The 13,842-nt window shown below is 40.8% G+C and overlaps 1 protein-coding gene across 2 annotated transcripts in view; it reads right to left on the bottom strand.

Moving 5' to 3' along the window:
* Nucleotides 1-601: 601 nt before the first annotated feature.
* Nucleotides 602-13,842, bottom strand: part of LOC138971440 (palmitoyltransferase ZDHHC17-like) — a 31,579-nt gene continuing 18,338 nt past the window's right edge. The window contains exons 9-16 of one of the 2 annotated variants that reach the window (XM_070344171.1): nt 13,686-13,786; nt 12,951-13,075; nt 10,783-10,939; nt 9,993-10,076; nt 9,336-9,493; nt 8,223-8,383; nt 2,595-6,895; nt 602-2,537 (exon numbers count right to left, since the gene is read on the bottom strand). In XM_070344171.1, the coding sequence (XP_070200272.1) occupies nt 6,730-6,895; nt 8,223-8,383; nt 9,336-9,493; nt 9,993-10,076; nt 10,783-10,939; nt 12,951-13,075; nt 13,686-13,786 (952 nt within the window). In that variant the 3' untranslated portion in view covers nt 602-2,537; nt 2,595-6,729. The remainder of the gene's footprint in view (nt 2,538-2,594; nt 6,896-8,222; nt 8,384-9,335; nt 9,494-9,992; nt 10,077-10,782; nt 10,940-12,950; nt 13,076-13,685; nt 13,787-13,842) is intronic. The other variant, XM_070344172.1, reaches the window with a different exon arrangement.

Here is a 13,842-nt window from a genome sequence, read left to right as displayed (position 1 = left end):
AAACGCAACAAACGGTTGCGAGTCACACAAACTTGTCGGCGGCGGCTGGCTTCAAAGAAAGCGAGCGCTATGCAGAAAAATTGTCTGATTTGAGACACGACTTTTCGTGACCCTGCTTCCGGGCTATCTTTTTTAAAACTTTCAAAACTTCGAATTGTACTCATCTTGTCGTGATGAAAAAAGAAATCTTTTATGATTTAAGAATGTTTGTGTTACAAGCTGTCAATTTATTATTTAGATTTTAAAAGTCAGTTCTAGCGCCAAAACGAGGCGCCTGATTGTAGATCGGACGGTCCATGAAAATAAATTCTTTGAAAATGTCTCATTCTCGACGGAATGCAGCCAGGATGTTCCCGTTCGGTGAGCGTTCAAATGGAAGGGTGTTTGTACTGTGTTAAAAGCCTGACAGTATCTGTGATGGTTTACAGGAGGCTTACTGTGCCTTTAAGCGGTGATCTACTTTTTGACATCCAGCTCTCGTAAGCGAGAGAGAGAGAGAGAGTCTCAGAGAGAGGAGATTGAATGTCACATACCACATGTGCGAAAGGGAAGAATAGGGGGTCCACGCCATTCACAAAATCGTCAAAAACAAACCAACAACTCTCTTTGTTGACTTATTTAATAAGAGAAAAAGAAACACATTACACAGAGAAATACATGTAAATGAATCAAGTCCATTATATTCACAGTACAAAAATCAAATCTATTCAGTGAACAAAAACGCTTTTAAGTGTCCACATACACGCTTCACACATACCACACAAACTGACAAAAATCGATCAAATAGTGCAGCCGCTCAGAAAAATATGGATTGCTCAAAACTGTGCAGCTGCATGCATGCCTCATCCGAGTTGCTCGCAAAATGGCACAATACACAACTGACAAATCGCTCGACTTTTAAAAATATGTTTGCTTGAGTTTCAGGTGTTTCCTGTTACAATGAGAAAAGACAGGGAGAGAGTAAGAGGGAAGAGGTTGTTTTGTCAAAAAGTATTGTTGCAAATCTTAACACACACACACACACATTCCAAGAAAGTGTGCAAGAAAGAACAAAGAGGTAATCATACAAATCTCTTAACAAAAATGTAGGTCTAGCGAAAGCCTATCCGTTCTGTGCACACGCAAACAAAACAATGTTCCGGTTCATCTCTATGTACGTCGTTTATGCACATTACTACTGACTAAACCCAACCGCTTTATTCAGGCCGCCAAAAGATCTAAACAAGAATTTGCTTTGTCTGCATTTATTCCATCCAGGTAGGTAACAGTACTGCTCATTTCTGAAACTCTCCTGATTGCTCAGGTGAGGAAAAAAAGCCCGGCAGACTGAGACTGGAAACATACAAACATAGAACCAGTTTTAATTAATTTTGAGCACATTTTTGGAGTAAACGTGACACATCTATATACGTAAACTTCTTCAAAAAAGGCGGATATGACGTCATCAGATATTTATTGAAAACATGAAGGAAAAAAACAACAACTGGGGATATCATCTGGAAGAATTCACATGTGAAGTGTCATGAAGATCTGTCCGATAGTCTTTTAGGAATCACTCTACACATACATACGCTTACATTTACATCATAACCTTCGTCTCGATGCAGTTTATCTGAGAGAGAAACAAACACTACCTGGGTAGTAAAACGCTGGGAGAGAAGTTGTACTTAAAATACCAATGTGGAATACCGAGTGCAATGTATACATGTATCAATTCAATTTGATTCAATAAAACTTTGTCTGAATGCAACAAACAAAAATGGTTCTTTATATATGGGATGTGGAAGACACATGGAAAGACAACTTTGCTGAATTGAGCATGAGGGGCATTCATCACAACGCCAACACTTGACAAAACAAGGATTCAGTGTGCACAGAGTAAAAAGCAGGTTTTTTTCATTATACTTACTCCTACCCCTCCCTTCAATCTTTTCCTTTCTCACTATAATATGATATCCATTTTTTTTATTACTCTATCATCCAGACCTGGGAACCCCTGTTTTGCACTGAGTATTCTAAAACAAACTTGGTGTATTGTCAGAAAAATGAGCTTACTCCACTCAGCATTTGAACATCCATGATTCAAACATGCTTCACAAGTGTCCGTCACCCCGTTAATTAAGTTTACCGATACATGTACATGTAAAACAAATGCTTCTTTCAATGTTTTACTAACAAAAACTGTAATCATGTGTCAAAATACTGGATGGACTTCGGGATGCGCTTGTGAAGAAATTTTGCCGTCGTATTTTGTTTCCACTGACCGTACTGATCGTATTCTAGACAATCAAGCGTACAAAATACGGCAAAATCGTATGGGTTCCCACATCTGATCATCCCATTAGTGGGAAATTTAGGCCGCTCCCTACCCATGGAAAGCGATCAGCAACGTTGCAACAAGAGTTGTAACACACAGGGTTGTGTGTGTTAATAAGCAGTTGACAATTATGGCAAATTGGACCCATCAAAGTGTGTAGCACCTTAGGTGTGTAGCAGAGGGATCAGATAACTGTTATACACCAGGCAAGGAAACTGACCTTAGGTGTGTAGCAGAGGGATCAGATAACTGTTATACACCAGGCAAGGAAACTGACTCAAAGAAAATTGACTCTGAAAACTAACGAAGTTCCAGAGCAACTCGCGCTTGTAGATTACATATCGGAATTAAACCGCTTTCGTCTATCTGGACGAAATTACAGCACAACGAATGCCCATTGAAATTCTTGACGTCAATTTCACCAGAAAACTTTCTCGCAATGGTTTCTTAGGCACTATACCTTTTAATGGCACGCACATACATGCACACAGACGTTTGAAGAAATTTGCTTTACTACATGCCTGATACAAACCTATATCTGTCACTATAGGTAAGAGAAGAAGTGACAATGCAATAGTATGAATGCACAACACATTAAGTTATTGGAAATCCCCTGACGACGTAGAATGCTACTGCTCACAAGGTAAACCAAGTAAATCTGGTTGCACATTCAGCGAGCGTGGAACTTGAATACGACAAGTGCGAAGGCAGTCACATCAAGGTGTGTTAATAAAAAGTATCAATACATGTACAGGACTATTTACAGCTGTCAGAAAAAGACCATGCAAAGAAGAAAGTGCTGAAGATGCAAGTGGAAAAAAGAACTTTTGACTATGTGCTACAATTTGTAAAGTCTTGACTGGAACTAAAAGTAACATATTAATTATAATGTCTTTTCTTTCAGAAATACTTCAATAAAGCATACAATTTTGATTGACACGTTTATGATTTTAAGAGCGTATTATTATTGCAAAAAGGCCATTATGTAATCTGTCACTTTCTTGATTGTTGTCTTTGAATGAAAGATTGTGAAAAAGATGGCTGGTTGGTTGGTTCTTCCAAACATTAATTATCAGCTACAAATGTATATAAAGGTCAGGACAGTTTAAGAGGCATGTTTTTCTTTGATTAGACCAGAAACAATCTCAGCATAACCCCTGGCACAAAAGGCAGAGAAGAGGAAGAAGAAAAATACTTCATACAGCACACATACACACACATATTCAGACTACAAACACACAGAGTGATTCTGATAAAATTTGTTCGTAAAGCAAACATTTGTCTCACAAGGACGTGCACATAAATCAAGCAATGATAAGGCCAACAAAAAAAAGTTGTATGTTTCTGGTCACCCGACCCTACCTAGTTTTTTCCCGCCGACCCTAGACTTTTTTTTTATTGCATTTGTAAAAAAAAAAAGCGTCAAAACGAAAGTAACAGACGGCAGACGACACAAGGGGGATAACCCCGCATCCCTTTTGTCTCATTTGTTTTGTAATGTGTTGTCTTTCTCTTTGTATAGTAAGTCCAGTCTCTTTGCGTCACTGTATAGTTATTTTCTACCCTGACCAAAAAACAAAACAAAAATAAATAAAAATCCCTACCTACCTACCCTATTTTTTGTAGCCATGTTACCAGAAACATACAACTTTTTTTGTGTGGCCTAATGATACAGGGCAGTTACTGTCCAACAATTATGAGTTCAAATGTTCAGGGGCTCACATTTATTTATTTTTTTATTTTTTATTTTTTAACGCCCAGCCGACCACGAAGGGCCATATCAGGGCGGTGCTGCTTTGACATATAACGTGCGCCACACACAAGACAGAAGTCGCAGCACAGGCTTCATGTCTCACCCAGTCACATTATTCTGACACCGGACCAACCAGTCCTAGCACTAACCCCATAATGCCAGACGCCAGGCGGAGCAGCCACTAGATTGCCAATTTTAAAGTCTTAGGTATGACCCGGCCGGGGTTCGAAACCACGACCTCCCGATTACGGGGCGGACGCCTTACCACTAGGCCAACCGTGCCGGTAGGGGCTCACATCCATGACAGGTGGCATAGGACAAATGTCATGGACAATGCAAAAGTGATAGGACATTAATTTTGTCCTGAACAAAAATAAATCAATAGGACTTTTTTTTATTTTCGCAAAAAAACATACATTTAATTAAACTTGACTAGTTTCTTGTCACAAAGGTAATAGAATAAATAAAATAATGTTCTGGGCAAAAAGGTAAAAGAACAAATCAAAGTAATAACAAGTCGCGTGAAGCGATATAAACACATTTAGTCAATCTGTAGGTATCAAACTAAAAGATAAAACACCCAAAAACAGTCATCGCCGAGACTACATTCAGATATAATCTCGGCTAAACTTCCTCGAACACCGAGACAGGTCACTCTCGTCTCCGCGAACATTATACTCGACCTATTTTCTTTAATCTTGAGCGCGTTTTTCATAACAGAACATATCTATACATTTTTGAATTCAGGAGAAAACGAGGAATACAATGCAATGATTTTTTAATCTGTAACTGTAAGTGAATAACGTGTGGGGATATTATACCCAGGAACTCTCATGTCAAGTTTCATGAAGATCGGTCCAGTAGTTTTGTTTGAATTGCTCTACACATACACACACACACAGACACACACCACTACCCTCGTCTCGATTCCCCGTCTATGTTAAAACATTTAGTCAAAACTTGACTAAATGTAAAAACGTGTTGTTCTGTCTCTGAGCTAATGACGACAATTCACTGTGATTGTTTCGGCGGAATGTTGCTTTTTCGAAGAAAAAACCCACCGCGATGTGAGTCAACTGTCAACCGGCTTGGAGCATTCAGAGTTGCGACCCTTGGAAGCTCTTCTCTATAAAAAGCACATAAAGTCTCCCCAAGTTTCGTCTGCTTGGAGAGACACATCACTTGGCAAAACATCGATAAAATAGCAAATCAAACTACTGTACATTGGAAAGTACTGACAATGTCCGATCAAATAAAAGCATAATCGGACAATGACCACTTTGACTTTGTGACAAAAACAATAGGACATATGTCCTCTTGCATGAAAAATGTATAGGACATTTTGAAAAAATATCCGTGTATGTCCGATGGGGATGTGAGCCCCTGAATGTTCAACATGACATGACATGCTTTGGTAAATATTACAAATCATGCTCATCCATTGAAAGATGTACACACACATCTGTAAAAATGTCCAAAAATTGATTCAAAACATTTTTAAGACAAGAGGCGAAGCCTTCAAGGCTCACGTAAGAAATAGACAAACAGTAACACAAACTCAATCACTCCGTCACACATACACACACACACACAGTAAGCATAGGTGACACTGTGCAAGAAAGAGAGACACTAGATCTAGATCTGTCTGTCTGCATGTAGCCTACTTACAGGGACAGGACTGCCAACTAGTCTCGGCCCGCTCAAAATAACAATGACCGAGACTTTCAATAATTCCTTCGCGTGACGTCTAGCCCTCTTACGCCATAATGCGACGTCTTCAAATGACGAAATGTTAAAGTTTCTACCACAGACATACACACGCACACACACACACACACACGCACGCACAGACAGACAAAGTTACGATCGCATAGGCTACACTTACGTGAGCCAAAAAAGGGTGTGAAGATTGATTAAAAAAAGGCCATAAAATGCAAATACTGTATTGTTGCATGACCACAGTTTGACACTGAACATTCAGTGGTTTCTGCAATGAGGAGAGAGATCAACAAACCATGTGCTCATAACGTAATGGAGACTTTTCCACAATCGTACACTAAATACGACAGTTTTGGAAATTTCTCAAGACCTCCATCAGATTACTGTCATCAAATGCAAATTGTGTACAACTTGCGCTCGATTAAATGTGTGTCTCTACAACATAGACAGCTATCAAATCTAATGGCAGCTTAACCCGTCCTGTGTTTCAAAAAAAGATTTGAGCAAGATTATACTACTCCCAACATCCTGTTCCCTTGTTTACATTGTTTGAATTAATCAGCATAGTTACTGCGAATTTTCCGTTTTTATGATTGCACAGCAAATGTTCATAATGGACTTTTTAAGGTTAACTTCATGACAAAATCCCTCAAAAACGCGTTTTAGATACTCTTATCTTTCAAGAATACAAAGGGCAGAAAAGTCAGACACCTGAGATCTAAGTCATCTCATTATCTCTTTTTTTTTTATACACACGGTGGTTCTAAGCATGGCTTCATGATACTGGGATGGTCTGCATTCCCAAAACACTTTAAAACCAGACCAAAGACATAAATCATAAGTCCTGACACAATCTATGCCATCTTTTGGTAGTTTGCTCTCCCATCTCTCCTGCACAACCTAGGCAAGCTTTTGATAATGATCACACACCCTCCTCTCTCTAAACCATCTGGTAGTTTTCGCGGTTGGAAGTGAAAAATTGTTGCACACGCTGCTTGCTCTCCTGGTCTAGAGAAAATGCGTTGGTCCAGTCGATGCCGCTGGGTCGGAACAACCCACAGCAACGAATGTCGAAGATATCCACAAAGTTTTTAAGCACCCCACGGCTGTAAGAAATACAATTAGGTGTTAGAGGCTGTGATCATGATGGGAGAAAGCAGAAAATACTAACACACTGTATCTACATCAAAGGTTGCCTTGAAACCGTGACAGATTGAAACAGCTGTTGGGGGATGTTTTGGTGTTACAGTGGAACTCCCCTTTAATTAAGACCCCCACATTTAAGACTTTCACCTTTAAATGTGTTCACATGTTCTCTTCATAGCTTCTGTAAATTAACCTCCGTTTCAAGACTCCCTCCCTTTTCAGACCGGATTTTCTTAAATATTGAAGGTCGTTGTTCCACTGTAAACCCCTGTAACTGACATTGCAGATTTTGCACAGAGCTGTATTCTGCGAATAGTGTTAAGAAGAAAATGACCATGCTGTGGGACTGCATTTGTACCTTCCAGCATCTATTCACCCCCAAAACAGTTGGACATGAGAGTTGGCTGAAAATAGTGCACCCTCAAAACTGGTTGGTGTTGGGATCATTTTATAATTCAATGCACCTGAATACACGTTTTCCGGAAATAACCCTGTTGGGATTTACAAGCATTGTGGAAGAGTTGTGCCCCTTACCTCGGACAAACAGGAAACACGTTATTTGCTGTGATCGTTGGTTTTAACTGGTCGACCACAAGCAGGCATGGGAATTGAAAAAAGTAAAAAAGGCTGAAAATTTGTAAGTAATGGCAGTCAACGGCGCGAAGCGCCTAGCCCTGCTAGGGGGGTTCGGGGGCATGCCCCCCCCCCCGGAATTTTTTTCTCTCCAAAGAACCCAAAGGGTGCAATTTGGTGTCATCTAAGCTCCAAGTTTGCCATTAAATTCAGTTTTTAGAACCATTTTTGCATCCCCCATTTTTTTTTCGGAGGACACTTTGGCTTTTTCGGTGGAACATACAAAAAATTCGGCGGAAATTTGCCTTTCGGCGGACAATTCCCATGCCTGCACAAGTTTCCGAGGTAAGGGGCGCAACTCTTCCACAACACTTTCAGCACATTCTGACTGTTCTTTTTCTCTGACAGAGAATGTATACTGGTGTGTAATGCAAGCTAAATATAGTTAGGACCCAAGTGACAAAGGGGCATAAGCGCTCCAAATAAGATATAGCCGACATGCTGTAAAAGAGTAAGAGAGAGTTATGCAGAATCAGTTATGCAGTTATGTGACACCTGAGAGAATAGCAAGAACTGAAATGGAAAAGCAAATTTTCTCTTCCCCAAACTTCTGTTATATAAAGGTAGCCTGGGGAGAAGAAAAATACACATACACACACACACAAAACACAACTAACCAGCAATAAAAAAAATATAAAAAAACACAAAACTTACTGAAAAGGGCTGGTCATGTCCTGCTGCTCTTTGTGTTTGCTGCAGCCATCTGCACTACCACCACCATGGGAGTGGCCATGATCTTGCTCCTCCCCGCGGTGCTGGTAGAAGTACCGTGCAGCGTTCAGGCGCTCGTTGGTTGTCATGCCCATCCAGACAATCTGTGGATGTTAACATTCACGTTGAAGAAAAGAGCAAAAAAGAGTGTGAAACTCTCCAGTATTAACTTGAAATAGTTGGGGGTACCATACTTTTTAGTGTAGAACAAAAAGTATTCAGACCTCCTCCTCCACACACACACACACATAACAGAACAGGCTTTCTTTCTTTCTTTCTTTATTTGGTGTTTAACGTCGTTTTCAACCATTCAAGGTTATATCGCGACGGAGAAAGGGGGGAGATGGGATAGGGGAAAGGGGGAAGATGGGATAGAGCCACTTGTTAATTGTTTCTTGTTCACAAAAGCACTAATCAAAAAATTGCTCCAGGGGCTTGCAACGTAGTACAATATATGACCTTACTGGGAGAACGCAAGTTTCCAGTACAAAGGACTTAACATTTCTTACATACTGCTTGACTAAAATCTTTACAAACATTGACTATATTCTATACAAGAAACACTTAACAAGGGTAAAACGAGAAACAGAACCGTTAGTCACCTCTTACGACATGCTGGGTAGCATCGGGTAAATTCTTTCTCGTCCCAACCAATATGGGACTCCCCCTAACCCGCGGGGGGTAACAGAACAGGCTTAACATTTAGTCTGACAATACATATCTAGGCAACTCTATTCTTTATCAATTACTCTTTCCAACTCTTCACCGAACATAAGCACAGGGTGGTAATATATCTAAATATCAGTCAACCTATACACCTCCAGACACTATACATATCTGCACCTCCCTTACAAAACATTTGCATATTTTACTATCACTTTGCTTACTCATTCTCGTATGATTTCTGACCACACAGAGGGCATTTTTCTCTGATTGTACATGATGTGGAACGCTACTGTTTTACTATGGCCGATTCCTACCAACAATTTACCACCCATACCCAAACAAACTTTTCACAATTACTCTAAGCCCAAGATACGGACACAACAACAGTACCTGATAGAGCTGACAGAAGAAGAGAGCTGAGACCCAGAACATGTGAGCGAAGGAATTAAGTGCGATCCACCCCACCCAGGGTGAGGTCTTGAAGATCTTGTAGATGATGCCAGTGATACCATCCTCGTAGATGTCGAACGGACAGTTGTGCTGCCAGTCTGAAGACACCAAAAAGCTGTTATCAAATCCATCCATTCTCCAGCGATCGTGCCAACGCATTACTCATTATAGCGGACATCACACCTATTTTTTCATGACTGCTAAGTATGACACACACAAAATCTGAAGGACTGGGTTCAGCCATTTTCAACCATGAAGTCTTGTGCTCTGGTCAGCACACCAAATTAGCCGAGAAAGGTAAAAACGGACTGAATAGTCTAAGACTGTAGCATGACACTTTAGTCTTGGAAACAGTCTGATGCGAATGTAAAATGTAGCCTACATTATTGTCAGACTACTGATGCAGTTTTCCTATGATGACACACATTTCATACCTAGTTTCAAGAAATGCAGTGCGATCCTTTAATTCTCATAAGAACATAAACAGCTATTATGTGATTCAATGCATAGTACTGGTAGGAAATAGCCTGAAGTAACAGACAAACAACAAGACAGTTTACATCTGTGGATAAAGAGGAAAGGTTAAGTTTCACTTACACAGGGTGCATCCATAAAAACACCAGGCGATCATCCCCATCAGGAAGAACAGGTAGCCCAGGAAGTACTTGTGATTGAATGCACCTGAAATATACACACACTGGTAATCACATCACTCAGCCTCAAACAAGCACAACACACTGTGATACAAACAAAGAAACAACATATCACTTTAGAAATAAAATCAGTAGTATGAAGTGTACATCTTATCACAAACACAACAGACTTCCAACGTATACAAAATGTGTCCTTCAGATCTCCTTCACCTCTGGTCTAAAAAAACCACGACCTCAGAGATGTGAACAACACAGATCTCTTGCTCAGCACCGCAATTCAAGAATAAAGATAAGGGTAAGATTGCATTCAGTCGTGTGAGGTTACCCTCCTGGAAATTTGGGCTGCTTTCTAACTGGGGAAAGCGAGCTGCCATACAGTACGGCACTACCCATTTTTTTCAAGTTCCTGCATGCGTGCATTCATGTTTCCAAGCCCTGAGACTTTTGCTGTGAACTTGAACACTTTATTGGATCTTAAACGAAATGAGGCAAAGCGTTGCTTAGAGATCAAATAACCAAAGGGAAGTAATCACTCTATACGACATGTGTAATGGAGTAAGCGAAAGTTATACGGAACCTTTCTCCTGGCACCTGAGAAAATAACAAGCATTGAAATGAACAAGCGACTTTCCTCCTCTCAAGTGCCAGGAGAAAGGTTCCGTATAACTTTCGCTTACTCCATTACACATGTCGTATGCATACAGAGCGATTACTTGATTGCAGAAAATACTGACCAACACAGTTGTCGATCCAGGGGCAGTGGTGGTCAAACTTGGCCACACAGCGATTGCATATGGAGCAGTGCTTGGAACGCATGGGGCGACGTATTAGACAGGTGCTACAGAACTGGTTCAACGTCAGGGTCTGTGTCTCCGCCAGCTCCAGGATGCACTGATGACAGATGATAAGACAAGATAAGATAGGATAAGATAAGATAAGTACGGTACAAGTTCATGTTCAAGGGAAACAAATCTGTTCACAAAAAGCCTGTATCAAAGAATCCCAATTTCATACTGTCTAATAGCTGAAATCATTCAACTTGTTCTCATCAGAATATCTTGTATACAGTAAAACTTGTCTCTAAAGGACACCCTTGGGGTATGGTAATGGTGTCCCTATTAGACAGGTGTCCTTTCTTCACAGGTGGAGGGGCCGGGGCAATATTTTACAAAGAGCACTGAAAATAGAGAGAGAGAGAGAGAGAGAGAGAGAGAGAGAGAGAGAGAGAGAGAGAGAGAGAGAGAGAGAGAGAGAGAGAGAGAGAGAGAGAGAGAGAGAGAGAGAGAGAATTGAGCTATTGAATACATAGGCTACAGTAGAACCCCCTGTTTACGACTTTGGAAAAACCTTGAAAATTAGGTCGTAAAAAGGGGGGGGGGGGGGGGGGGTGTCTTAAAAGGGGGTTTTGAGTTTTTGGCCCGGGCGGTCATGAATTTGGTTGCCGTGTATCTACTGTCATGTTTACACACAAACACACAGTTGCAGTTTACTGTCATATCAAAACACACACACACCCAAACACATTACAGCAGAACAACTTGAACTCAAATTTCAAAGAAACTTTACTCATGGCGTAATACTCGCTCCCCGCTGAGTGAAGCACATTTGACATTGTGGCGCAACCAGTAAAATCCGAATGTCCTAACTCGATAGAAAGCATAACGACTTTTCTCCCGAATCATCTTTCCGCTCATATGAATGATTCTTCGCCTTGCATCGCTAAACTTGACCACGATCGTTGAGGTCTTCGTACAGGCTCCTCTCTTTGCGTACTTTCGCTTTGCTATCCTTCTCACCATCTAGATTGATAACACCGAGTCATTATCCTTGACGACACACAGGATTTTCGTATTCCTGACTCCCAAGGAAGTCGCCGCGGATTGCAACTTCGCTCGATTAGCGATTACTTTATTAGCTCTCTACTCAAGAGTCGGCGCTTTTCTTTTTCTTTCGCGAATCTTCGTTTGTCAACAAGACAATTGTCGTGACAAGATAGCGTGCAGAAAAAAACAGATGTATCAGGATCTCGCGCGCGCGAGATTTCATTTTTATTTCTTCTCGCGATAGTTGGAAGAGCGAGAGCCGCCATGTTGTGTTTTCGTCTGCTCAAAATATGCGCAAAAGTCGTAAATCATCCCAAAAAGCTCGATCGTAAGTCGCGTTTTGGGTCATTATCCTTGACGATACACAGGATTTGCGTCTTCCCGACTCCTAAGGAAGTCGCCGCGGATTCTATCGTGCGCGAGATTTTTTTTTCTTTCTCGTCTCTCGATAGTTCGAGGAGCAAGAGCCGCCATGTATTGTTTTCGTCTTTTCGAAGTTGCGTTTTCATGTACGTATTGTCCGTTTGTGACAGTGTTTACACTTCCTACGGTCCGAAAAATCGTGTCCGCGTCCGTAAGTGGCAGGTGTCCGTCCGTTAAAGGTTAGTTATTGTTGAAATCGTGTTCGTTCCATGATAAACTGTCCGTATGTAGCAGGTGGCCGTTACAACAAGGGTCCGCTAGACTCAGGTTTTACTGTACTGACACAATAAATCCATTCAAAAACAAACAAGAGGCTAACAAATTAAAAAAAATAAATTAAAAAAAAACCAAGAATAGACGGATTCCAGAAATAACTGTCAGGTTTTTAAAGGTTGTGGAAGAGTTGCGTTTCCTTGGCTCTACTCTCGCTTTAAAAACTTCTGAGAAAACCTCAACATTAGGTTTCTGATCAAGGTCGGATGGACAGCTGGCCTATGACTCAATGATTACTCAGGTGAGAGAAAAAAAAGCAAACCAAAAAAAACCATCAACAGTATAACGCACAACACGTAGTGTGATCATGCTGGAAAGAGTAGTGAGAAAATTGCAGGTCAATAGTATATTTTCTGTTTGAATTAAAAGATGTGTGCTCTGACCTTGACCTTGTCCTCTCGATTGCTCTTGAGGAAGCCGGGGTCAGTACGCCAGGCCTTGTAGAAGTTGTAAGTCAACAGCAGAGTGTTGACGGTGAACAGTATGTTCTTGGTTTGGCTGTCAATGTCTGTTACGTTCGTTAAGGGAAAGATATTAACAACTGTGAAGCGCTAAAGATCACACGAGACAGTTCCGCTTAGTAGTAAGGGCGTTGGCTTTCAAGCTTGAAGGTTCAGGTTCGAATTCTGGCTGTGCCAGGTGGGTTATGGGTGGCGTATTTTCGAATCTCTACTGTGCTAGTGCCTTATCCCCCTGTGTCTGAACACATAAGCACAAGACCAAATACACACACAAAAGATGCAGGAGTTTGATCGGTTATAGAAACACTAAAATATCCAGCATGCATCCCCTAGAAATCAAAGTATAATCCTGCCAAAGATGGCAGAAAAAAATGCCATTCATGACATCTGATTCAATTAAAAATCCACTCATAAAAAACAACAACAAAACAGAACATGTTGCATTTGCAGCACACAAATGCAGACGAATAACCAAACTATGTCAAAACTCATGGGCACATTTTTCCCTTAAACTTAAAGTGGTTATACTTCAATGCTCAGTAAGAGTAAAGACCTACCCTGTAACACACACACACAGAGCCAAAGTCAGTATCAGCACACCATCACCTTTCTCGGGATGGCAGGTGACATTTAACAAACACTCAGGGAAAAGGATACAGGGCATGACATAGAAGAACCAGGTGAAATACATCCAGAACTTGGTGGCCAGGTAGATTGCTACTGGCATGATGTGGCTCATGTTTTCATCAAAGAAGAAGCTGAAACAGTGATACAAGCTTGCAGGTTTCATTTATGTACTTTGAGAAAAAAAAAA

The sequence above is a fragment of the Littorina saxatilis genome, linkage group LG7 (genome assembly GCF_037325665.1).
Source record: "Littorina saxatilis isolate snail1 linkage group LG7, US_GU_Lsax_2.0, whole genome shotgun sequence".
Lineage (NCBI taxonomy): Eukaryota > Metazoa > Mollusca > Gastropoda > Littorinimorpha > Littorinidae > Littorina > Littorina saxatilis.
Note: the sequence above shows the minus strand (reverse complement) of the source record. Positions and strands in the feature narration are given on the sequence as shown.